The sequence below is a fragment of the Accipiter gentilis genome, chromosome 1 (assembly GCF_929443795.1).
Source record: "Accipiter gentilis chromosome 1, bAccGen1.1, whole genome shotgun sequence".
Classification (NCBI taxonomy): domain Eukaryota; kingdom Metazoa; phylum Chordata; class Aves; order Accipitriformes; family Accipitridae; genus Astur; species Astur gentilis.
Genome location: NC_064880.1, coordinates 44,466,187 through 44,489,240, shown reverse-complemented (window position 1 = coordinate 44,489,240; position 23,054 = coordinate 44,466,187). Strand labels below are relative to the sequence as shown.

Sequence of the window (23,054 nt, the reverse complement as noted above, 5' to 3'; positions counted from 1 at the left end):
CAGGGTCTTCCTCCTGTTTTATATATGTATAGTTGCACATTTTTTTAAATTTAGGATCTTCCCAGCAGCACCATGATCTGGACCCTATGCCACTTTTTTAAGATTCCCACGTTGTGAATAGGCAGTACTACTTTACCACCTTAATTTTCATATTTCGTAGTCTTGGTCACTGTTTGGCTTCCATGTGAGTTGGGACGTCTTTCCTTCTGTGGTTTTGTTTTACTGTATTTGTTTTCACATTTTAACACTATTTTACGTTTCCTCCCTCTTCTGTGCAGTAAGATACCAACATTCCAGTTGTTTCTACATGACCGTCCTTTTCTGCACACTGAAACAAGCTGTGAAGATCAAATCTCCCCAACTTCTTTTGGTCTCTCCTTTCACTTTCTGTCCCAATAAGCCAGTTCACTGGTCAGACCCCTATCTGACAGTTCACCGGCTCCCATCTTACCTGTGCCAAAGTTTCACAGGCTGAGTTTTGCCGCAGAGTCCTTTTGACTGTCGCTGAAAGCTCCGAAGCCTTTATCATATAACCAGCTGTACAGACCTTTACTTTCTAATCATAGCTGTACAGTTTAGGACTAAATCTACCCGATTTGCAATCGAAGTCAGGTATCTTGCCTGGGTTACAGCAAGGGAGGAGAGCATGTACCTGGGCTAACTGTTGAGAGAACAGTGCATTAAGAAATGAAAGGTTAATTGCCTGCTGAGAAACAAAGGCTACCGCATGGGTCTGCTCAGCAGCGTGTCTGATTACAACCTATATCTAGCTGACGTCCACCTGTGCGTGTCATTTTTTAATGACATTTGGTTATTATCCATTTCCTCAATGAACTTGCAGTGAAGTTGGGGGGGGGGAATTTTCATGTGTCTGCTATTTTGGTGTCTCATATATGGGCACATTAGTAAAATACGCAGCAAGAAATAGCTGAAAACTGTAACTTTTGCAAGGGGAGGTCTGAGGAAAGCACTCTCATGGCAATCTTGCCCAGCTGTAGAAGTACATCTGACGGAGTGATGGAAACGGGTAATTTTACTTTGCATCACGACTTGATTTGAGAGCGTCGCGCAGGGAGGGAGAGGTCTGTATTGTGCAGTGCCTAACAGCCACCAAGCCAGGCACTGAAAACAGCTGTATTTGTAAAGCCGGCTCGCTGTACGACTCCGTGGAAGCACAACGCTACGTTTCCGATGCCCTGAGCAAAGCGGGCCGCGCAACCCGGGGTGTTTTCCGAGGGCGGCGAGAGGCCGCCTCCTGCCCCGCCGTGAGGGGGCGCGGCGGGGGACCGGGGCCTCCGGCCGGGCCCGTGGGGGGGGCCGCCCGCCCCCCCGCCCCCGGCGCGGGGAGGAGCCCGGCGCCGCTGCTTTCCTCGCTGAAGAAATGAAACCGAAAGCGGCGGGGGGGCGGCACGGAACGTAGAGGCAGCCATGGCGGGGCCGCGGCCGGGCGCCTTCCCGCTGCTGGTGCGCGGCGACTGGGGCGCCGCCGAGCCGCCGCCCGCCCTGAAGAAGAAGCTGCTCTGCTACTTCCAGAGCCAGAAGCGCTCGGGCGGCGGCGAGTGCGAGCTGCGGACCGCCACCGCCACCGGGCACGTCCTCGTCTGCTTCGCCCACCCCGAGGGTGAGCGGCCGGGGACGGGGCGAGGGCTGAGGGGGCGCGGGCTGAGGGGGCGCTAATGGCCGCTGCCCGCCTTTCGGGCGGGGGGGGGGGGGGCGGGAGGCGACCCCTGCCGCCGCCGCCGCCCTCTCCTCACCGGTGCCCGTGTTTCGGCAGTGAGGCAGCGGGTGCTCGACCGGCGGGTCCACGAGCTCGACTGGGTGCCCAGAGGGCGGCTGTCGCTGCTCGTCACCGAGCCGCCCGCGGACGACGACCCCGCGCAGGTGAGGCGGGAGGAGCGGGGAGGAGCGGGGCGGTCGGTCGGGCGAGCGGGGCCGTGTGTAACCGCTCTCCTCTCGCTCCGCTTCCAGGAGGTGGGACCGGCCGGCGGGGCCGAGGCGCCAGGTAGGGTCTCTGCGTGAGGCGCGGCGCGGGGCTGAAGCGCTCGCCTCGGCCCTGCGGGGCCGGGGCTCCGGGCGCTGGACCGGGGAGGAGGCCGGGCGGGAGGAGGCGGGGGAAGGCGGCGGGGAGGTGGCAGGAACCGCTGACCGAAACCGGTGACCGAGCCGTCTGCTCGTCGAGTGCTTGTCCAGGCTGGCGTTGAGCGGTGCTCTCCCTTTTTCCCCTCCTCCGGCACTCTCCTTCATTTTCTAAACCACAAAATTAACTCACTTCGTGAAGCACAGCCCTCAAGTAGACTCCGAGGCGTGCATAGAAACTGAACAAACTAACTTTCTGTGTGGGTTTTGTTGCGGTTCCGGCTCACGTCGCATGTGTGCTCCCTGCGGGCCAGAGTTTGCTAATCATATGTAGCCTGTTTATCTTCACGTGTAATTTACTTATTTGTGCAAATGAGGGTGGCACACAGGTGAAGATTGAGGGAAAAGACTAGACTAGAAAAGACTAGAAAAGCAGCCTGACATTACCGGTATCTTTCATTTTCTAGTTCAGCCATGTTCCTTATTTTGAACTAGAGATGTCGTGGAGAGTCGGAATACGTCACGATAAACGCTTTTGCAGAGGTGCCTGGTTTCTAAAGGTGCTCCCCTCCAGAGGAGGGGTGTCCTCAGCAGACCCCTTGTTTGACAGCACGGTTGTTCTCTCAGCATAGTGCTGTAGTACGTGGGAGGGCCCGCTCGCAGTGGTTCACGCAGCGTGACTACACGCTGGTTTGTTTTTTAACATTGTGCCTGCGGCTTCTTGAGCTTAAATGAGTGTTTCTGTAACCACATTCAATATATGGTTTCAAAAAAGGAATATATGGGAGTCTGTGATTCTGCAGTGTCAAATGAAACTAAATTCAAGCTGTGTTAGCTCCTGGGTCTACAAAAGTGTGACCTTTTTCTTCTTGAAGTACCTACTAACTGAGAAGTCATTGCCACTTATCTCTAGTTAACGAACCACAGGTGTCTCTTCCCACCTGCCAGAATAAGGAGACTTCTGTGTGCACTCAGCAGGAGAAGACAGGTAAGCATGCCACTTAGCAAGCAGAGACCAGTGTATTCTTGCTTCTTTGGTTTTCATTGACCTTTATGCTGCAATAGTGCCTTGGTCACCTGGGTGGCTTGCGGTGTTTGTCTAATGTAGTGTAGAAGTCATGATCTCAGGCTAAAATAAATAATTTTTTTTTTTCTTTCCCTTGTATGAGTCCCTTTAGGAAACTCCCCACTTCACTGGCTGCCTCAGACAGGTCAGTTCCTTAGGGACAGTATGCAGTGGATGCCAACCTTTGTTCTGGGTAAGGCTGTCCCCACCCAGACCTTACCAGCTGCCAGCAGCCCTGCTGGGACGACCCGTGGTAGAACATCAGTATCTGTGTACCCCAGGTATATTTGACATCCTGTGGCAGCCAGCATGTGTAGACCCATGGTGACCCACAGCAATGGCTCTAACTATAAATGGAGAGGGTGCACAGGCAGAAGAGCGATGGTTCCCCTCATCATGGATTTGTGAAGAAGCTTTCATAGCCATTACTTCTTCTGTCCTTTCCTCGTGATGAATAGAAGCCTTTTCTCTTCACCTGTTGATATGGCAGCTCACACTAGTGATACACTCAGCTTGTTTGGGATTTAAAAGCTGTTGTGGAAAAAACCACGAGCACCTGAATTACTGTTTATTTGCCTGTTCTTTTCCCTGATCTTATCTGTGATCTGAACAAAAAGTGGTGTGAAAGCTTGGAAGATAATAAGCTTGGGTTTTTTCTTAACTTTCGCCTAAGGCATTGGGGTACAATCTTTCATTTCAGAATCACGTGAGAAATTGGAAGCGGAAAAAGCAACCTCTAGGAAGTCTGTCATAGTAGTAACCACTGCCTCTGGGGAGGACATAGAAGATGAGATTGTGGAAATGTACTTTGAAAATAAGAAGAAGTCCGGTGGGGGGGCCATCAAGTCCTACATCAAAAAGGATCAGCAAATGATCATCACCTTTCAGGATGAGGAGGGTATGATCGTATCTTACGGGTGTTATATTACTAAAGCTTCCTCTGAAAAATGGGCCTTTGCTGGTGCTGGATCTCTTTGTGGGCATTGCTTCAGCAGAAATGGTGTATTATTCCCAAAGAGTGACAGGATGCAAAAGGAGCAAAAGTACCTGTCTATCCAATGCAGATGTGGGTTTCTGACAGTGTTTATAATAATCCACAGGGAAAGAAGTGGTTCTCTAGACCTGTCCCAAATGCTTGATCAAGGCTTACAAGAATAAGGCAGCAGAAATTATGTCAGGAGCACTGCAGAATAAGTAAGCTTTAATTCTAGTTCAGGAGACTGGGTAAAGCATAGTACACTATTAACTGCAGATCATGGGTAAATATTACTTGGTTGTATGTTTTTTCATATTCATTTCAAATGCCAGGGTTTTGGAGATTGGGAGGAAAAGAGGTAGTAAATATTATGTATTTGTAAGAGAGGTGAATGCTCACCTCTATGGAGAACATGATTTTAAAGTAGCCTCAATTTATCTGTAGTTTTTCTCCACACTAAAGTGCTGTTGGCTGCTTTCTAGTATGTGAAGGATGTATGCAAAAAGAGGAGACTGTTTATGCAGGAGAAACAGTTAAATATTTAACGTAGTCAAATATAGTTAAGTAGTTAATAGTTAAATATTTGTTAGATACACAGGTAGGATGGAAAACCCTGTCTTTATTTGCTATTTATTAGATGTTACTAATCTGGAGAACAGTTTCTTGCACTTGAGGGCAGTAGAAAGGAGGTAGCACTTAAAGTAACACACACACACCCCACCCCACCCCCCACCTCCCCTGGGGAGGCTGGGGACATCTAGATCATAGAGCAGGTTTTATCCTGACCCAACTTTTGATGTAGTTTTGCCTTATTTCTGTTTCTTCTGTGATACGAGAAAATATGGCTGGCCAGACTTTTAAAGTAGAGTGTAATTTAATATGTTGCTCTGCTGTGGTGGGAGGGGAAGAGAAGATCACATCTTTGTTTTCCTGTGGAACTAGATGCCCAAGAAGTTTTGCAGAGGAAGCATCACTCAGTGAAGAAAATTGATCTGTTTGTGAAGCCATGGCAAGTGGAGACTCTCCAGGAGCCGTGCCAAGTGGAGGACTCTCAAGGATCCTTGTCTTCCACTGTAGTTGTGCTTGAAAATGTGCGGGAGACAGTAAAAGATTGCATGTTAATTATGCTGGTAGAGAACATCAGTGGCTTGTCAGAAGATGATGGTGACTTCAGTGTGGAAATGATACCTGAAATACATGCTGCTGTAGTTACTTTTACTGGAAATACTGGTAAGGAGGAGTCAGACCTGTGGATCTTTCTTATTAGCTACTTGTGTGCATGTGAGGGAGACTAAGCAGGAAATGAATGTTTTCTGTCATAGGTTTAAGGTTTAAACTGATATTGTGTCATTTTAAATGAGGATTTACTCTACTAAAGTTAATGACATACCTTTTATCTGTAAGATATAGAGGCTAGTGTAAGTCTGAAGAGGGCTAGCTCTGATTTGGATAGTAAACAGAACAGGAAGGACTAAAACCTAACTATAACTTTATACAGGCAACAAAAGGATGTACTTGGTCTTAGAACAGATCGATGATAAAGGTGCTCCTGGCCAAAAGGTGTTACGTGTGTAGTAAGTTTGTATGGATTTGAGGGAAAATTGAACAAGTACATGGAACAGAGCTTTTTAGGTTATTAAACAGACTGCATCAGGCTTGGGAAATCTACTGTAATAGATTGGAGGCTGGGAGAGGATTAGGGCAGCAGCATCTTCTTACAGCTGTTCTCTAGATGCCTCCTGTGCCCACTGCTGGAGACAGGATACTGGACTGGAAGGACCCTGGGATGCTGGGGCAAGTCCAGCTGTCTTTATGCAGAGTGCCAGCTGTCAGTTATGTGAAGTGTGGAATTAACACCATATGCTTTGCCTGATGTTGCAGTACCAATTAGTTGTTCAGCTACTGTGTGCCCACTGTGGTTTTTTTTAGTGTGTTTGATACCATACGCTTTCTCTTCTGCCTTATTGGTGTTTGATGACAAAGGCACCTTCCAGATGATGGAGAGTTGTTTGCTCCTACTTCTCACCATTGAGAGGTTGGGGGGACTTCCTGGTTGACTTTGGTTGATATTATTAACAAATTCTATCCCAGGACATGGGCAAGAGTAAGTGGTATGAAAAGATCAGATTCAGAAACAATGTAAGCCAATGCCATAGGTGATGTTGTAGAGATAACAGCACCACGTTACCAGGAGAACTGAATTAAACTGACAGCGGTGAACTGGTTCTAGGATTCTTTGAGTGCTGCTGCACTTGAGTCCTTTTAGGGACAAGGTGATTTTACGTATCCTTGATTCTGGGTGAAGAGGTGGGGCAAGAAAGAAGAGAGAATTCTGTCTTCTGTGTGGAAAAATTGTATATCTCTTTAGAAGGTAGAGCATGGTGAAAACAAGTTATATGCCACTTTGAATCAACTTTGTGGGAATCGTTATATTACTGGTAGTATGTAAGAATGAAGTTGCTCAGAAATCTTAAAGTTGTGAAGGGATTAGTCCTTGGTATAACTAAACCAAAGAAGTTTTTAGTCTCTGAGAAGGCGTAGGGTTTTCTGGTTTAGAAGTCAGAAATTATTTGCCTCTCATATTGTGGTACAGTCACAGATTTTTGGTGTAGCCTTTAGGAAATAAGATGCTAAAAAAACTTAATTGTATGTTTGCCGGACAGACATAAAAGTGACTTGACTGTCTTTTACTGTGATAACAGGGGGGAAAAATAGCCCAAAATAGAATGTGTTTATCGTAAAACCGAAAGAATCCAAATTTGAATGGTTGACTTATGTCTGATGAGTTGTATATAAAGCTATAGCCCCAAAATGAACCTGATCTTATTTTCTTTTGGGATTAAAGAGACTCAGTGCTACTCAGTAGGAAAATCAGTGACAAATTCTGGCTATGGTAGTTGTAGTCAACAATTGTGATCAGCCATGTGGTTGGTGAATACTAGTTGACAGATACTGAATATGTGGAATGAAGTAGCTGTGTGGGCACCTCTGAGTTGGTAGATGCTTTGTAATTCAGTGCTTTGGTCAGTGTACACAGCGATAGTCTGCTAACATCATAGTAGAAAAGCAAGCTGCTAATTTGATCTTGGGTTTGGTGTTGTTTTTTTGTTTGTTTGTTTTTCTCCTTCTCCCTTCTCTTTCTAGCTGCAGGAGAATTTGCTAAAAAGCTTAATGAAAACCACAGAGCAAAGCAACAAAATATTACTGCACGGTGCCTTGAGCTAACAAAAAGTGTTAGGGCTGAAAATATACCACCTAACACACCCAGTGACTATATAACCGTCTACTTTGAAAATAAGAAGAACGGAGGTGCGCAAGTGGTGAACGTTCAGCAGCTGCCTGATGAAGATGCAGCTATCATTACATTCAATGACCATAAAGGTAATACAGAAATAAGAAGTCCTTATTTCTTTGAGACCCTTTCACTTAAAGGTCAAAATGTGGATTTTCGAGAGAAATGCCTACTTTGCCCTCATGACACAAAAGATCTGGTGCTTTGTCAGCAGGTCTCTGCTAACTGGAGTGCAAGCTGAAGTTTTGGACCAGCTGTGCATGAGGCATAGAATTTTTTCCTTTTTATGCACAGTTTATTTCACCCAGGCCTTGATCTTACAGTTCAGATTACAGTTTGAGTTTCATAAAGAAACACAGCCCTATGTAGCGCAGGAGACTTCTCTGCCTGTCCCACCCCCCACTCCCACCCCCCCGCCTTCACCACCAGCTGCCCCATGGCAATGTGCACTCTGTCTGGCTCGCCTGAGGACAATTTCTTGGACAGCTTTTTGGCTGGAGAGCAGGTGCTGAGCATCTGTAGAAGGTGGAGGACAAGGGGAAATCTGGAGGCATTGCAGGAAACGGTAGAGCTGAAGGGAAGTTGAAGAAAATAGATGCTCTTCTTGGGGGAAATGAGGGAGCTGTGACTTGATACTGCTGAGTAATAGCCCAGACAACTTCTGAGTTGGGCACTTCAAGTACAGCATATAACAGAAGTGGGGGCATCAACAGCGCTGTGCATACCTCCTCCTGGAGGTAGACAGTGTTGGTTCTTAACTGTCTCTCTCTAACTTAGTTTTTGGCATTTGAAACCAGCAACTCTTCAATAATTTGGAATTATTTATATCTGGGAAGGGGGGAAAATTTGAGTAAAACTGTGCTTAGCCATAACAAACATTATTATGTAGAAAACCGTTTTGTTTTTTTTTTTAAATCTTAGGTTGTAAGTGCTAGCATTAATTGTTTGGGTTTTTGTTTGTTCATTTTAGATGTAAGCAATATCTTGGCAAAGCAGCATTCACTCAACAGAACGCCAATCTCTGTCTATCCTTACTACATCTCGCTGGGAACAGCTCTATATGGAAAGGGTGGGCCACAAATAAAGAAGCCAGATCCAATTACAGTGCCTTTGGATTTGTATATCTGGTGTTACCTGCAGAGAAATAATAGGCTAATTGAGGCAGTAACTTGTGAAATGGCAAAGTGTAACTGTGTGCTAATGTGGCCTGAACCCCACTGTGCAGACCCAAAAGTTACTTTGCATCCTTCAGCTACTTTGTCTGAGCAGAAGAGATTGGTATCTCGGTTGATCAAGACTTGGAATGAGAATGTTTCCACAGCATTTTCACATAGCATATCAAAGTACAGAGCAATTACATGTCAAGTAAGCGCAGAGGTGTGGGAAGCCATTAGAAACAGCTTTACCCACGATGAAGTTCTGATAATTCCATGTATTTCCAAGGATGTAGTTGTTCTAGTAGGTGAAAAAGAAGTTGTGAAGAATGTTGAACAAGAACTGAAGTTTCTGATAGAAAAGGCCACCAGAGAAATTGAAAGAGAAAAGCAAAGAACTGAAGAAATGGTGGTAGTGGGTCCAGGGGAATATGCAATTTTACAGACTTCTGGTCTTGAAGAAAAAAATTGTACAGAGTTCCCAGCCCTGCAGATAACTTACGATCATTTGCAGAAGATAATTAACCTATGTGGAGTGCCTGAGGAAGTTTATAAAGTAAAAGGGGAAATATTAGATAATATACGGAAAATGGCAAAGAAAACAGTTAATATCCACCCTTATATTTTCCAGTTTTTAGAGCATATTGATAATGAAACCATGTCACAGAACCTGTTTATGTCAAAACAAATTGGTGCCTTTTATGAGCTTGGCACAGAAGCTATCATCTTGAAAGGGAGCACTCCTGAAGATCTCCTAAAAGCAGAACAAGAAATAAGGAAGGAACTGGACTACAAAACCATTACTTTGGAGGATGAGTCAGTCTTCCAGAAGAAGGAATGGAGGATGCTCACCAAGCAAAACTGCTCTAATGAAGCCGTAACAGTCACTCAGGCAGAGAGCCAGGTCATCATTGCTGGTTGTTCTCAAGCAGTAGCAAAAGCCTTTGAGGAACTTTTTAACTTTATAGATGAAAACATGCAAGTACAAAAGGTCATTGCAGGAAAGCCCATGGCTGTCATAATGTTTTTTGAGAAAGAGAAGATTAATGTTTGGGGTGACTTACGGAATAAAGGTGTGCAAGTTGACTTTAGCACACAGAAGAAATGTGGAGTTATATCCTTGAGTGGGCCAAGAAGAGAAGTGCTGAAGGGAGTCACCTTAGTTGAGCAAATTCTGTCCAGCCTGCATTATAAGCGTGTGGTAATGAGAGAGCCAGGAGCCAAGTCATATTTCAAAGAGCGAGAACACTTTTTTGCTGCCAGTGCAAAGCAGGAGTTTAAGTGTCTAGTCAGGCTGGAAGAACAGTCAGAAGAACAGCTGGAAGACCAGCAAGAACATAGTAATATAGGTGAGCCCTATAGGCAGGTGACCATAGGTGGAGTAACAATAGCCGTTTATAAAGCTGACTTGTGCACTCATCCTGTTGATGTTGTGGTAAATGCATCTAATGAAGACTTAAAACACATCGGTGGCCTTGCTGAGGCACTGCTAAAAGCGGCTGGTCCAGAGCTGCAACAGGAGTGCAACGAGCTGGTGAGCAAGAACGGGAGTTTGCAGCCTGGCTGTGCAGTTATCACAGGCGCTGGGAAACTCCCCTGCAAGAACGTCATTCATGCTGTTGGGCCCAGGTGGAGGAAGGATGAAGCAGAAAAGTGCGCGTACTTGTTAAGAAGGACAGTGAAGAAAAGTCTGCAACTAGCCGAAACGTACAATCATCGTTCTATAGCTCTGCCTGCTATAAGCGGAGGGATTTTTGGCTTCCCACTGGAAGAGTGTACATATGCGATTGTATCCTCCATCAAGGAGACCTTGGAAGAATCCATGGGGGACAGCAGCTTGAAGGAGGTTCATCTTGTGGATATTGCACTGAATAACATTCAGGCTTTCAGCAAGGCACTGAGAGAAGTGTTTTCAGATTATTCATCTTCCTACAGGTCACTGCATCAGACCAGTACAGTTCATCAGCCTAGGAAAAGCAAAATTTCTCAAAATAGCAAGAACGTCCCATTGGTGACAACTGAGGAAGGCCTTGACATCATGCTGAAAGAAGGAAGCATTGAGGATGCTACAGTAAGTGTGTTAAATTATACACCTTTAAAATACCAAGTGTTTTGGGTTGGGTGGGTTTTTTGCTTAAAAAAACATGAAAAAAACAAAAAAAAACGCAAAAACCCCCCAAAATTACCAACCTTAGACCATCACCTGTAATTAGCAATGTAACATGTTTGATATGTTGCTGAAATTGGCTATCACTGCTGATACATAGAATTGCTATTACATGACTGTCTTACATGATAGATACAGATGGCTGTGCAGCATTGCGTTTTTTCATCTACTAAAGCAGAGGCACACAGATCCCTGTGGCACACAGCGCATTACAGTATAGCAGAAGCAACTGGGGTCAGCAGGAACGGTTCAGGGTTCTGAACCCCCCCTGACTCTACCTTGCTGGGCAGGAACCACTTGCATGCAGGATTGACCTTCCCAGAAATCCTGATTACAAGAGCGTGGTACTAGCGCAAAAGCCAAAGTGTCAGTTAACATGAGTACCCTGCTGCATGAGAGTGGCTGGGTGCTTCCAGATCCACTGTGGTCCTGAGGCAGCACAGACATGCATGTCTGAGCCCTGGGCCCACAGCTGGTCTAATTCTCCCTGCATCTGTAGCATATTGATCTGGGGAACTATTATTCATTATGTCATTGGCAAATACTGGCACCAAATGTGCAGTTGCAATTGCATTTTCTGTGGAGAACCAACTTCACTAATTGATTTACAGTTGCCTCTGGTATTGAATTGGTGTTAGCTGTCTGATAGCTACTTCACTGGGGTGGCCAACACCGAAAGCAACTCCTTTCAGAACCCTTTTCATAGTGGCCAGCAAATCCTTTCAGGAGTGGATGCCTCCCACACCTTGTGCATGCAGCTCTTCCAGTTGGCCAGGGCAGAATATACATTAAAATGTGTATAGAGGTCCTTCCTGAGAAGCTGAATATAGTGCTTGACACAATGTTCATAGCACTTTGTATTGTTCTCCCTTATAAATTACTGTTTTTCTCACTTTTTTCTCCTTAGCTTTCCTCCAGTCTTGTTTGTTTTCAGCGTCTCCTTTTTCTCTGGACTAGCCATACATGAGACGTCCTGCTTACCTCAGTGAACACAGATTTATTTATCTGGTTTTTGGTTGTTTTGGTTTTTTTTGGTCTGTGAACTTTGCTTGGAAAATGAACTTGCATAAATGTTTTTCAAATGGAGGTAGAATGAGTAGAGCAGGAGTGCAGAATTTTAACTTTCTCCCATCAGGTTGAAATGATTTTCACTGTTAACTTGGCTTTTGTGCTGCTTCAGGCAGACTCATGGTATTGGAATTGAGCATGACTTCTGGTTTATTCCAAAACTTTGTTCACTCTTGGATTGCTGTCCCAAAAATTTACTTTGTAAATTGACAGGTAGGCTGTATTTGATTAATCAGTACAAAATTTAAATCTGATACTTAAAAGCTAGAGTTTTTGCTTGCGTGTTTTTCAGACAGACATTATTGTCATCAGTGTTGCCAAAGATCTCCAGCTTGATAAAGGACCGCTCGCTAAAGCTTTGCTAAGCAAGGCAGGGCCAATGCTTCAAATGGAATTGAAAGAAGAAAGCCTAGGAAGAACACGTCGGGAAGGATCTGTGTTCAAAACAAAAGGTTACAATCTAGGTTGCAGTGTTGTGCTGCATGCCGTTGTACCTGCATGGTCCCAGAGACACGCGTCTGGAAAGGTATGAGGGTTTTTATTTGTCTGAACTCTAATTTGACTGGACTTTGTAGTGGGCTCAAGGCCGCTTTTCCTTTGAAATGGGGGACTGTGTCATAGAAAATAAGAGAGTTTGTCCTGTTCTTTTTTTAACTGTGTGGCTGATGCCTTGTTGACTAATATGTTCCTTGTGATGTATGCAATTATTGTATTTTAACACCAAGAGATAGCTAAAAAGGAAAGTGCTACATTGCACATACTAGGAAAAAAAATTACTTTCAGTACCTGAAAAAAATCATTGTGCTTTACAGGTACTGGGCAGTATCGTCACAAAATGCCTGGAGATTGCTGAGGAACTATCTTCAAAGTCAATTACTTTCCCAGCGATTGGGACAGGGAATTTGGGATTCCCAAGGTCTGTTGTTGCTAAATTACTGTTTGACAAGGTGTTTGAATTCAGTAGTAAAAATGGAGTAAATTCTCTTAAGGAAGTTCACTTTCTGTTGCATCCAAAAGACACTGCTAATATTCAGGTGAGTTACCATGTTTTTCTGTCTCTCTTATATTCTGGTTTATTTGGGTCTGTTCCATGACACTTGGCCATCTGATGATCTCCAAAGAATCCACAGGGTGCTTGTTCTCATACTAAGGAAAAATTTTTCTGGCAATCTCTCTTGTCTGTACTGAAAGTTCTCTTTTTGCTTCTACCCCTCATGGTCATTTGCCTGTCCTGTACAGCCCTGCTCCCTTCCTGTCCTTTTATGTTACCTGGCAACAATATAGATGAAAGTGTGATTACTCTTTATCTCATGAACTCACCTAATTCTTCAGTACGTAGGACTTGCCTGCAGATAAATTTGCTGCAACTTATGCATAATACCTTTGCTCTTAGGAAAAGGAGTGCTTTCAATGGAGTGCTAGTGTCTTTTTGGGAAGAATAATTATGCTAGGATTGCTGTGCTGGTAAACTTCTCCAGTAGAAACATATCAGTATTCCACATTCTCCATTCTTCTGTATCACATGAGCACAAATTTTCTATATCCACGCTCAAGTAACTCATCTCACACATGAATCTCTCAAAAGAGAGCAGTCGCACTGTGAATTAATGTGCAAATAAGTGTTTCTGCATCTGTTGACTTCTGCTATTTTGTGCAGTAACTAATAGATTTTCCAAGGCTAATCTTGAAGGCTACTGTGCTAAAGCCTGAGCTATTGTGCATAGAGAAGGGTGGCATTAGCTGCAAGACTTGATTTAGAGTGTAAACTAGCCTCTCAGTGTAAGGATGCCATCTGTTAATCTATCCTTCTGGAATGGTAACTAGGGCTTTGACTTAGTTATTTATCATTTCTGTCTGTTGCTCATACTAAATAACCTAGCTCTCTGAGAAAAACAGTGTGTCAAGGTGTGTCAAGTGTGTCAGTGTGCCATCAGCACTATGGGAGATGATATGAAGTAATTTATGTTAAGCTCTTTCTAAATGTTTTTTTAACTTTACTTTTCAAATGTATCTTTCTACTGTGTAATATGAAGACTTCTACAGGGGTTGATTGTAATTTTCTTCTCTAGGTATTTTCAGATGAACTTGAGAAGAGGTGTGGAAATACTGTAGATGTTCAAGTGCAGAAGACTTCTCCAAATAAGGCTAGCCAAGGCACAGGTAAGCTTGTTTCAAAGAAGTTGTGTGCCTAATGGATTTTTAAAATTATTTTAAATATTCCAGGGAATGCATTTATTATGGATATTTAGATGTTTGGTGAAGATGTAATTCCCAAAGTCCAAGTAACAGTTGAAATGGATATTTAGGTGTTTGTTTGGTGAGAGTCTTGGTTTAATCTCAGCTGGTAACTAAGCACCATGTAGCCGCTCACTCAATCTCCCCCCCTCAGTGGGATGGTGGAGAGTATCAGAAGGAAAAAGGTAAGTCTCATGTTGAGATAAGAACACTTTAATAGAACACAAAGGAAGAAACTAATAATGACAATAACAATAATAAAATGACAATAATAATAAAAGGATTGAAATGTACAAAACAAGTGATGCACGATGCAGTTGCTAACCACTCTATGACCAATGCCCAGTTAGTTCCTGAGAAGCAATCCTTCCTGGCCAACTTCCCCCAGTTTATATACTGGACATGACATCACATGGTCTGGAATACGCCTTTGTCCAGTTTGGGTCAGCTGTCCTGGCTGTGTCCCTTCCTATCTTCTTGTGCCCCTCCAGCCTTTTTGCTGGCTGGGCATGGGAAACTGAAAAATCCTTGCCATAGTCTAAACAGTACTCAGCAACAACTGAAAACATCAGTGTGTTATCAATGTTCTTCTCGTACTGAATCCAAGACATAACACTATACCAGCTGTTAGGAAGAAAATTAACTCTATCCCAGCTGAAACCAGGACAGCGAGCATATCATTCCCAAAGTCCAAGCAGCAATCGAAGTGGCTGCTGTAAAGGCAGCATACAGTATTTTCAGGCTGAGTGTCTGTAATGTCTGAAACAGTGTTGGAGGTGCTAAGAAAAAAAAAAAGTACCTGAGATTCATTATCAGGATAGTGCCCCTACAAATCAGGACAGCAGAAGCTATCGTGGGCTGAGGGCACAAGTAAGGCTTTTTTCTTTTATTGGTGCAGTACTTGATTAGATTGTGAAGAGGTTGATGTCTTCCTGTGTCCTGGGAAGGCAGGTGAGTTCCTGGTTATACGTCTTAAAGTGGCCTCTATGGAATACTGTTAAATCTGTTACGTGTTCGGATGAATAGCAAAACCAAACTGAAATATCTTTGGTGTTATCCAGCCTAATGCAACTGCAGAGTGTAGAAGATGAGTTACATGTTAAAAACTTAATTGAGTTTTTACAAATAACATACAGGTAAAAAGTTCCTGTCATGCAGTAGAGAATCTGCCTGAAAACTCTGTGAGACAGAGGAGCAAGGGAGTGAGAGTTGGAAAGTTTGCTGCTGTCTTACCTTGGAGTTTGCAAAGGCTTGTACAGTAAAATGTCGCAAAGTAGCATCTATATACCAGGTGTGCAGCAAAACAAGTTTTTTATGCCATCTCAGCATGAATAGTAATGATGGGAATAGGTGAAGGTTGATCAGAGACTGCCGAGAGAAGGAATGATTTTCAGTTAACATGGCAGGCAGTCCTCTTCAAAGGCTGAGTCTGGAGCCAACTGTGGTCTCTGTAGGTGTTGTACCCAGGAATAAGTCCCTTATCTCTTATCTCATTGCTCCCTTCTGCTCAGCATCTGTATTTCTTTCCTGCAGCTTTCTCTGGTACCTCTTCAGCCCCAGCACAGAATGTACATGAAATGACAATTGGCTCCATCGTGTTCCGGGTGGCGGAAGGTGATATTACCAAGGAAGAGGCAGATGTCATTGTAAACATAACAAACCAAACCTACAGCCTCAAAACAGGTATTTTAGTAGGTATAATGTATGGTTGGAAGAGCTGGATAAAGGAGGGTAAGAAGTATATTTTCCAATGTTTCAAATCCTTTTGTTTCATATTATGGCTTCTGTTTTGCTTCTTAGGGTACAAAGGTTCAGTTAGGGAGTGTCTGAAACTTTTTTGCTTGTTAATCCATGTTACAGGATGGCATGTTTTCTTGCAGCAGGGGAAACCAATAATTTTAGGGTTTTGTTTTATAAAGACATTTTATAGAACGTCTCTTGGACTAACGGAGAAGAGAAGCCTCAATGAAATTTTGACCTCACTGAAACTTGTTAGGTACTTTAGACATCACTTTGAATAGAAAAGCATAAGCCTAAAATTTAGACAACGGTGCTTTTCAGTTATAACCTTTACTGTTACCAGGATTGAGATATTTTAGATATTACGTGGTACACAGTTCTGCCTCAGATGGGACTTTAATGGCATTAACAGTAGTAACAGTGGATTCATATGCCTCTTCTCATTTAAGGTGTGTCTAGAGCAATTCTGAACGGTGCTGGAAAAGCAGTTGAAGATGAATGTGCTCAACAAGGTATGGTTACAACATTTCTGACCTCCTTTCTGAAGGTGTTCATGCATGGCAGGGAATCTGTTGGAATATTTTCTCAGTGCCTACTGTACATCCTTCTGCATTACGCACTGTGTTACATCAGCTAGTTTTTAATCAGTTCATGTGCTATTTGTAAAACATCTAAAGAGGGAAGGAAGAGGAAAAATCGTAATGAAGAGAGGGCTTCTAAGCATGTGTAAAGAATTAAATCTATTCATTATTGCATCCTCTTATTCCAATAAAGCTTTCCATGATAAAAACAGATTGAGTCTACTTTGAACAGAGCCATGAGCAAGGGATCATCTTGGCAGAGATGTTAATAGAGAAGCTGTACCTCACTGGAAGCAACTGTCTACCTGCAATTCCTTTTGTCATTCCCAAGTGAGAAAATGTTTGCTGTTGGCTTAACCAGCAACTTGCTACCACATCCTCTCTGTGACCAAGAGGGAAAACTGGTGAAGTTGGGTTCCTGCCTTAAAAGAGGCATTTATTTGTAGACCAAATTCAGCTAGTGAACAGCAAATATAATGAATTGGGGAGTAATGATGGACAAGTATCTGGTTTAAACCCCCCCCAAATAAGGGAAGTAGGAAAGACACTGGTGTGGAGGTCAGCTTGGAAGACTGACCAAAGGAAAAGAATTATGTGAAGTAGATAAGAGGTAAACCTCTGTTATGGAGGCCACAAGGGTAATTCAGGCTAGGTGGCCTGAGGGTACATGGCATGCTTGTGTGTGCATGAAGACAGACTGTAGCGCTAGTCTGCATGAAGTTCTCCAAGTCTGCAGAGCAAACGTCATGGTTTAACCCCAGCCAGCAACTGAGCACCATGCAGCCTCTTGCTCACTTCCCCCCCACCCAGTGGGACAGGGGAGAGAATTGGGGGGGGGGGGAGGAGGGGATGGTGAAACTGGTTTGACATAAGAACGGTTTGGTAGAACAGAAAGGAAGAAACTAGTACTGATAACAAAATAATAAAATGACAATAAGAGGATTGGAATATACAAAACAAGTGATGCACAATGCAATTGCTCACCACTCGCCAACCGATGCCCAGTTAGTTCCTGAGCAGTGATGCACTGCCACACCCTCCGCCCCCTTCCCCAGCCAACTCCCCCCAGTTTATATACTGGGCATGACACCACATAGTCTGGAATACCCCTTTGGCCAGTTTGGGGCAGCTGTCCTGGCTGTGTCCCCTCCCAGCTTCTTGTGCCCCTCCAGCCTTCATGCTGGCTGGGCATGGGAAGCTGAAAAATCCTTGCCTTAGTCTAAACGCTAGTTAGCAACAACTGAAAACATCAGTGTGTTACCAACATTCTTCTTATACTGAATCCAAGACATAACACTATACTAGCTACTAGAAAGAAAATTAACTCTATGCCAGCTGAAACCAGGACAGCAAACGTGACAAATAAAGGTGCACACCAAATTTATTCACCAAAGGCGGCAAATATTTTACAAACATAAAATGAATCCTTGTGCCTTGAAAGTGAAAATAGAGAGGGGGGGTTGCACAGTTTGTGGATGGAGAGTTGAAGCTTATCCTGGGGAATATTTGTCATTGTTTCTTATCTCCTAATGAGGATTAGTACACATCTGTACTGTGGATAACTGTTGATTGATTACATTCTCCTACTTATGTTTCAGCCTCACAACCTAACAAGAGCTATATCACCACCCAAGCGGGAAGCCTGCCATGCAAAAAAATAATTCATTTTGTTGCCCAAGATGATATCAAGGTGCTAGTCTCCAAAGTGCTTCAGGAGTGTGAATTACAGCAGTACACCTCTGTCACCTTTCCGGCAATTGGAACAGGTCTGTGTCTCCCTTTTGAAATGGGTTCAGTGCATGTGATGCTGTTGATCTCACGGCTCGATGAGTTTGATTTATCTGGAGGGTTTATTCTTTGGTGAAAATGTATTCAAAAACTGCAGACTTTAAAACTGTTATTCGAAGCTTGCGAAGACCTAGAAGGCTTCACTCCTTGCAGTCAGCTAGTATGTAAAAAGCGTGAGTGCTCTAGAGCCAATGCTTCCTTGCTAACAGGGGTTCAAAGGTATGTCTATACTTCCTGGAAGACCATAAATGTTTGTCACAGCAGCCTGATCTGCGTGGGCAGCTCATCAAAGAATGTCCAGGGAGCTATTTTTCTAGTGTTGAAATCAGTAGATGTCCAGCTGCTAGCTAAAGCTGAATATCAAGTAGGTTATACGGGTGGAATGTGAACCTGTCAAGAAGGCCAGATTGTCCCTTTTTCTTCTCTTGCTATTTCCAGTTAGTTCAGTAGAAATCCCTGGAGTCAGAGAATCCAGAACTGGGCCCCATGCATGCAGGGACTTCTTGCATGAATAAAACTAGACTTTGATTTTTGAGCAAAGAGTTGGCTACTGGGCCATTGAGCATCAGGCCCATGGCTTATTAGGTAACCAAGCTGTATCATCTACATCATAACCTGATCAGCTGCCGCATCGACAAAAGTACATTTCCGTTTTTCTCTTGCTGGAAAGGTGGTCTCAAACCGCCTTTTCCTGATAAGTAGAAACCTTCCCTAATTTCCAGCCTGAAGTTTTTTCTGACCTGTTTATGATCCAAGTGATTGTGGGTAAGTTCATAACTGTTCTTTTAAAGATGTTTTAACCATTTGTAACAGTTATTAACGCTTTTTAAAGGCAAAATGTTTGTAATTTGCTTCAGGTGAGGCAGGCCGTGATCCAGCTGAAGTAGCTGACAATATGATAGATGCAATAACTGACTTTGCAAGAAGTAATTCTGCTCCATCTGTGAAAACTATTAAAGTTGTCATCTTTCAGCCACATCTGCTGAGTGTGTTCCTTACAAGCATGCAGAAAAGAGAAAGTCCTGCTAAAAAAGGAGCCAAATTATTGCTTTCCAAATTAACATGTAAGTAGACGTCACTTAGATACAAGTTATAGATCAATCTGTTTAGCACCAGCTGATAATGGTTAATATTCATGACAACATTTGTGTATTTCAATGTAGCATTCTGGAGCTCTGAGAAACGTTCCCCAAAAGAAAAAAGCAAAGCAATTTTGGAAGAGAAAATCGACCTGGCTGTTGTGCAGATTTGTGGTGAAAACAAAAAGAAAGTGGAAGAAGCTGAAAACTGGTTGAAAAGTGCAATTTTAAAGGAACAGTTTAAAACAGAAATCACAGATGAGTCTATCTTTCATTTCGGTGAAGCAGAGAATGAGGAACTATGTAACCTACAAAAAAAATTAAAAATTGCTCTTTGTTTGGGTAGTACCTCTATTCAAATTTCAGGTGTTGAGAAAGATGTTTGGATTGCTTATTCAACTATTCAAGAAATGATCCACAGGGTAAAAGCTGCCAAACAGGAAGAGATCAATGCAGAACTTTTACAAAACTTAATTGAGTGGAAATATTTTGAAAAGGATTCCTATGTGCCCTTTGACAGTCTCACAAATATGCGCTTGGAAAATGCTTTCCTGGGAAAGCAGAAAGATATTTCAGTCATCATTCATGAGAAAAAGTACACAGTGAATATAGAAGCTAGATATGCTGTGGATGGCCAAGGAAAACATACACCGATTATACGTGTTGATAAATCTGAAGGTAGGCAAAAGCATCTTGAAAGACTGATGTTCCCATGTTAAAATCAGGTTGCATCCAGCCTAGTCAGAGTAAGAAATGGTAAGAAAATGCAAAATACTGTTAGGAGCTTTGTGCAGGTCCATTTCTGGAGAATGTAGAAAGGAGCTGAATTGGGAAACGAAAATAAAAGAATCCTGCAATTATTTACAATTTTTGGAAATGTAGGTAATGTGTTCTGAGGTTCTTAACAGACTTACTAGCAATAATTAGATGTTCGTAGCAGTTGTCATTCCTGATCTCAGCTCGTTTCTGTTCTTGAGATGTATCCTCTTCCATTTACTTCTGGTCCTTTACAATATAAGGAGCTACCTTTTTCTTACTCATTCTTACAGGACTTTTCCCAGTGTGTTATTTTTCTTTGTCCTGCTGTGACTCAGTTTTACATGGGCACATTTTATATCTTCATGGGAACAACTTTTTTGTCCACTTAACACTTGAAAGTGAAAGTGGACAGGTTTAAGTAACTGTGCAACTCGCAGTGCCTTAGTAATGCCTCATGCACATATTTTCAGTTTTTTATCTTTTTGTTCTCCTACCAAAAAATGTCACTTCTAGTTGAGGAAACCTATAATGCTGGATGTCTGTAGCATATGCATCAGTCAGTGATACTGTTTGACAACGCAGCTAGATAGCAGGCCTCACATGAAATGAGAGAAGGGAAGAAAGGGAAGACTTCTGCTTTTCAGATGGAGAGTATATTCTTGAACTTTTTAATTTAAAACCTTCATTGTTCAGATGCTTTGCTCCTAGTCTCCTAGTTGATGAGAATTAACTACTCCATAAATTTGCATTTGCTCCATGTCCTTGAGAACTTGATTTGCAGGGAAGGTGGTGTGGTTTAACCCCAGCCAGCAACTAAGCATCACGCAGCTGCTCACTCGCTCCTCCCTGCGCCCCCCACCCCCCCCCCACCCCCCCCCCCCCAGTGGGATGGGGGAGAGAATCAGGGAAAAAACCATAAAACTTTTGGGCTGAGGTAAAAACAGTTTAATAGAACAGAAAGGAAGAAAATAATAAAATGGCAATAATAAAATGGCAATTTTTGCAGTGGCAAACTAGAAACTACAACACTGTAATCCTCTGGTAAAACACCCATGCAGTACTCTTGGCTGACAATGACCAGTAGGCGCTAGTGATAAGCCATACGTATGGGCTTTTAAAAGGGTTTGTAGCAGGGCGTGTTTCATTTTAAGCAGAGGATTTGGGTAAATATGATTGATTATATTTTTTCTGCAGATCAAGAGTCAACAGTGCTTCCTGCAACGTGGGATGATATGCAAAACCAGCGACTCAAAATAGTGGAACTAAAACCAGGATCGAGAGAATATGGAGATGTGCAGGAAAGGTTTCTGAATACCTGTCAGTCATTAAAAATCGTAAAGGTAAAAGCATGTCATTGTTTCTGATAAGTGATGTAGGATACTAATAACAATGGAAAAATAAATTCCACTGGGATTTCTGAAGTTGGACAAGTCTTTATGGCTGTCACTAACTTTAATCAGCATCAGTTTAATGTTGCAGTTGAGGTATTTGGAACAACTCTTAAGCAGTTGTTTCTTCAGCACCAAGGGAGAGTGCTCTTTCTTTAAATTGTTTTGCTATAGTAGAGCACAGTATTTGTTCACTTTAGCCGTGTGTGCTTTACAGGTAGGCAAGTCATCTATGCCCCAGAAACCTGCAAAACTGTCCTGTATTTTTTCCCATGGAGTGTTTCTGTTGTGTTTTGGGCTGGGTTCTGCTGTCTGTCATGCCAAAGTTTGGAGTGATTTGGCAAACTTATTTCATAATCTGGTACACATGCATTGGAGCTGGGAGGAGAATCTTGGAAGCAGATTGGATTGTTGATACACTAATGTTTTTCATGATAGCAACCTGAAGAAAACTCAAGTGCCTTACTTTCAAACTTTGCAGATTGAAAGGGTACAGAACCCATTTTTTTGGAAGGCCTACCAAATAAAGAAGCGTGAAATGGATAACAAAAACGGCAACAGAAATAATGAGAGGCTTCTGTTTCATGGGACAAGCAAGGAGTCGTTAACATTAATTAACACCGGTGGATTTAACCGGAGCTATGCTGGAATGCACGGTAATACGAATTTCAAAACAACTCTTGTTTTTCTGAATAGGGCTAGAACTGATTTGCCATGCCATCTGTATAGTTCTGCATTGTATGCAAAATTATTTGTTTTGTTAAATTTCCCTACTGCAAATAAAAAGCAAAATTGTCAAGAGATTCACAGGCTCTGAAGATGGCAGACAAGTGATTGCTGCTAATGAAATGCTCACGAACATTTGTTTTTCTGACTACAGCTGCAAACTTTGGAAATGGAACGTACTTTGCTGTTAACGCCAGCTATTCTGCCAGCGACACCTACTCTAAACCAGATGTGAATGGGAAGAAGTACATGTACTTGGCTCGAGTTCTTGTTGGAGAATATTCTCAGGGGACAAAAGGATCAATTACTCCAGCAGTAAAAAATGCCAGTAACTCTATAGATCTGTTTGATAGCTCAACTGATAATGTGAGCCAGCCATCCATGTTCATCATATTTAATGACATTCAAGCTTACCCTGAATACCTTATCACTTTCACTAGATAAGCGTTTTGATTGCAGCCAAGACTGCATGTCTTTCGGTCTTTGTGTAGAACAGAAAAACTTTTAACAAAATATACAACAAAGACAAGAAATAGTTTTATCAAATTAATTTCTTAAAGCTTGGTTACATTTAAGCAACCTCTGGCAACTTTTTACAGTACTGAAATAGCTTGTTTACACTTAGAGTAGCTGAGGTATTTAACACTTGAGCTCAATACTCTACTGAAAACTGCTGTTCAATTACATATCAAGCCTTTGTACTGAATTAGCCTTTCCATGCAGCTTCATGGCCTTCCTAGTTGCACTAGAAAGTGGGGAGTGCTGGCGGGGGCCTGGAAGGGATCTTCTTTCAGCCGCTGACCGCTCGATGTTGCATTTCTGATGGCTTCTTATACTCTGGAAGTGACAGTCTGCACCATGAATTATGAAACAGTGGTTTTCAATAAAGGAACTAATTGTAGTTAAGGGCTTGTGTTTGTTTAAACCTCTCCGAACACTCAGCATCGGTTTTCAACCAG

The 23,054-nt window shown here is 42.9% G+C and overlaps 1 protein-coding gene across 2 annotated transcripts; it reads left to right on the top strand.

Moving 5' to 3' along the window:
- The first annotated feature begins 1,411 nt into the window (after positions 1-1,411).
- Positions 1,412-23,001, top strand: LOC126044566 (protein mono-ADP-ribosyltransferase PARP14-like). Of its 2 annotated transcripts, XM_049814426.1 has the most exons (19): positions 1,412-1,621; positions 1,775-1,881; positions 1,969-2,002; positions 2,990-3,064; positions 3,843-4,040; positions 5,061-5,348; positions 7,263-7,499; positions 8,381-10,635; positions 12,092-12,325; positions 12,612-12,833; positions 13,869-13,959; positions 15,568-15,717; positions 16,224-16,286; positions 17,954-18,121; positions 19,001-19,207; positions 19,307-19,900; positions 21,176-21,321; positions 21,851-22,025; positions 22,250-23,001. In XM_049814426.1, the coding sequence occupies exons 1-19, from the start codon at positions 1,429-1,431 to the stop codon at positions 22,537-22,539; spliced, it is 5,727 nt and encodes a 1,908-aa protein (XP_049670383.1). In that variant the 5' UTR covers positions 1,412-1,428; the 3' UTR covers positions 22,540-23,001. The 2 variants fall into 2 exon arrangements, with proteins under 2 accessions (XP_049670383.1, XP_049670391.1); XM_049814434.1 differs by lacking the exon at positions 2,990-3,064.
- Positions 23,002-23,054: the final 53 nt, after the last annotated feature.

What these genes read in the sequence shown, in the direction of transcription:
- LOC126044566 (XM_049814426.1), top strand. Translation starts at nt 1,429, where the DNA reads ATGGCGGGGCCGCGGCCGGGCGCCTTCCCGCTGCTGGTGCGCGGCGAC. An exon ending in TACTTTTACTGGAAATACTG is followed by an intron (nt 5,349 to 7,262) that starts GTAAGGAGGAGT and finishes TTCTCTTTCTAG; the next exon opens with CTGCAGGAGAATTTGCTAAA. An exon ending in AACCTACAGCCTCAAAACAG is followed by an intron (nt 15,718 to 16,223) that starts GTATTTTAGTAG and finishes TTCTCATTTAAG; the next exon opens with GTGTGTCTAGAGCAATTCTG.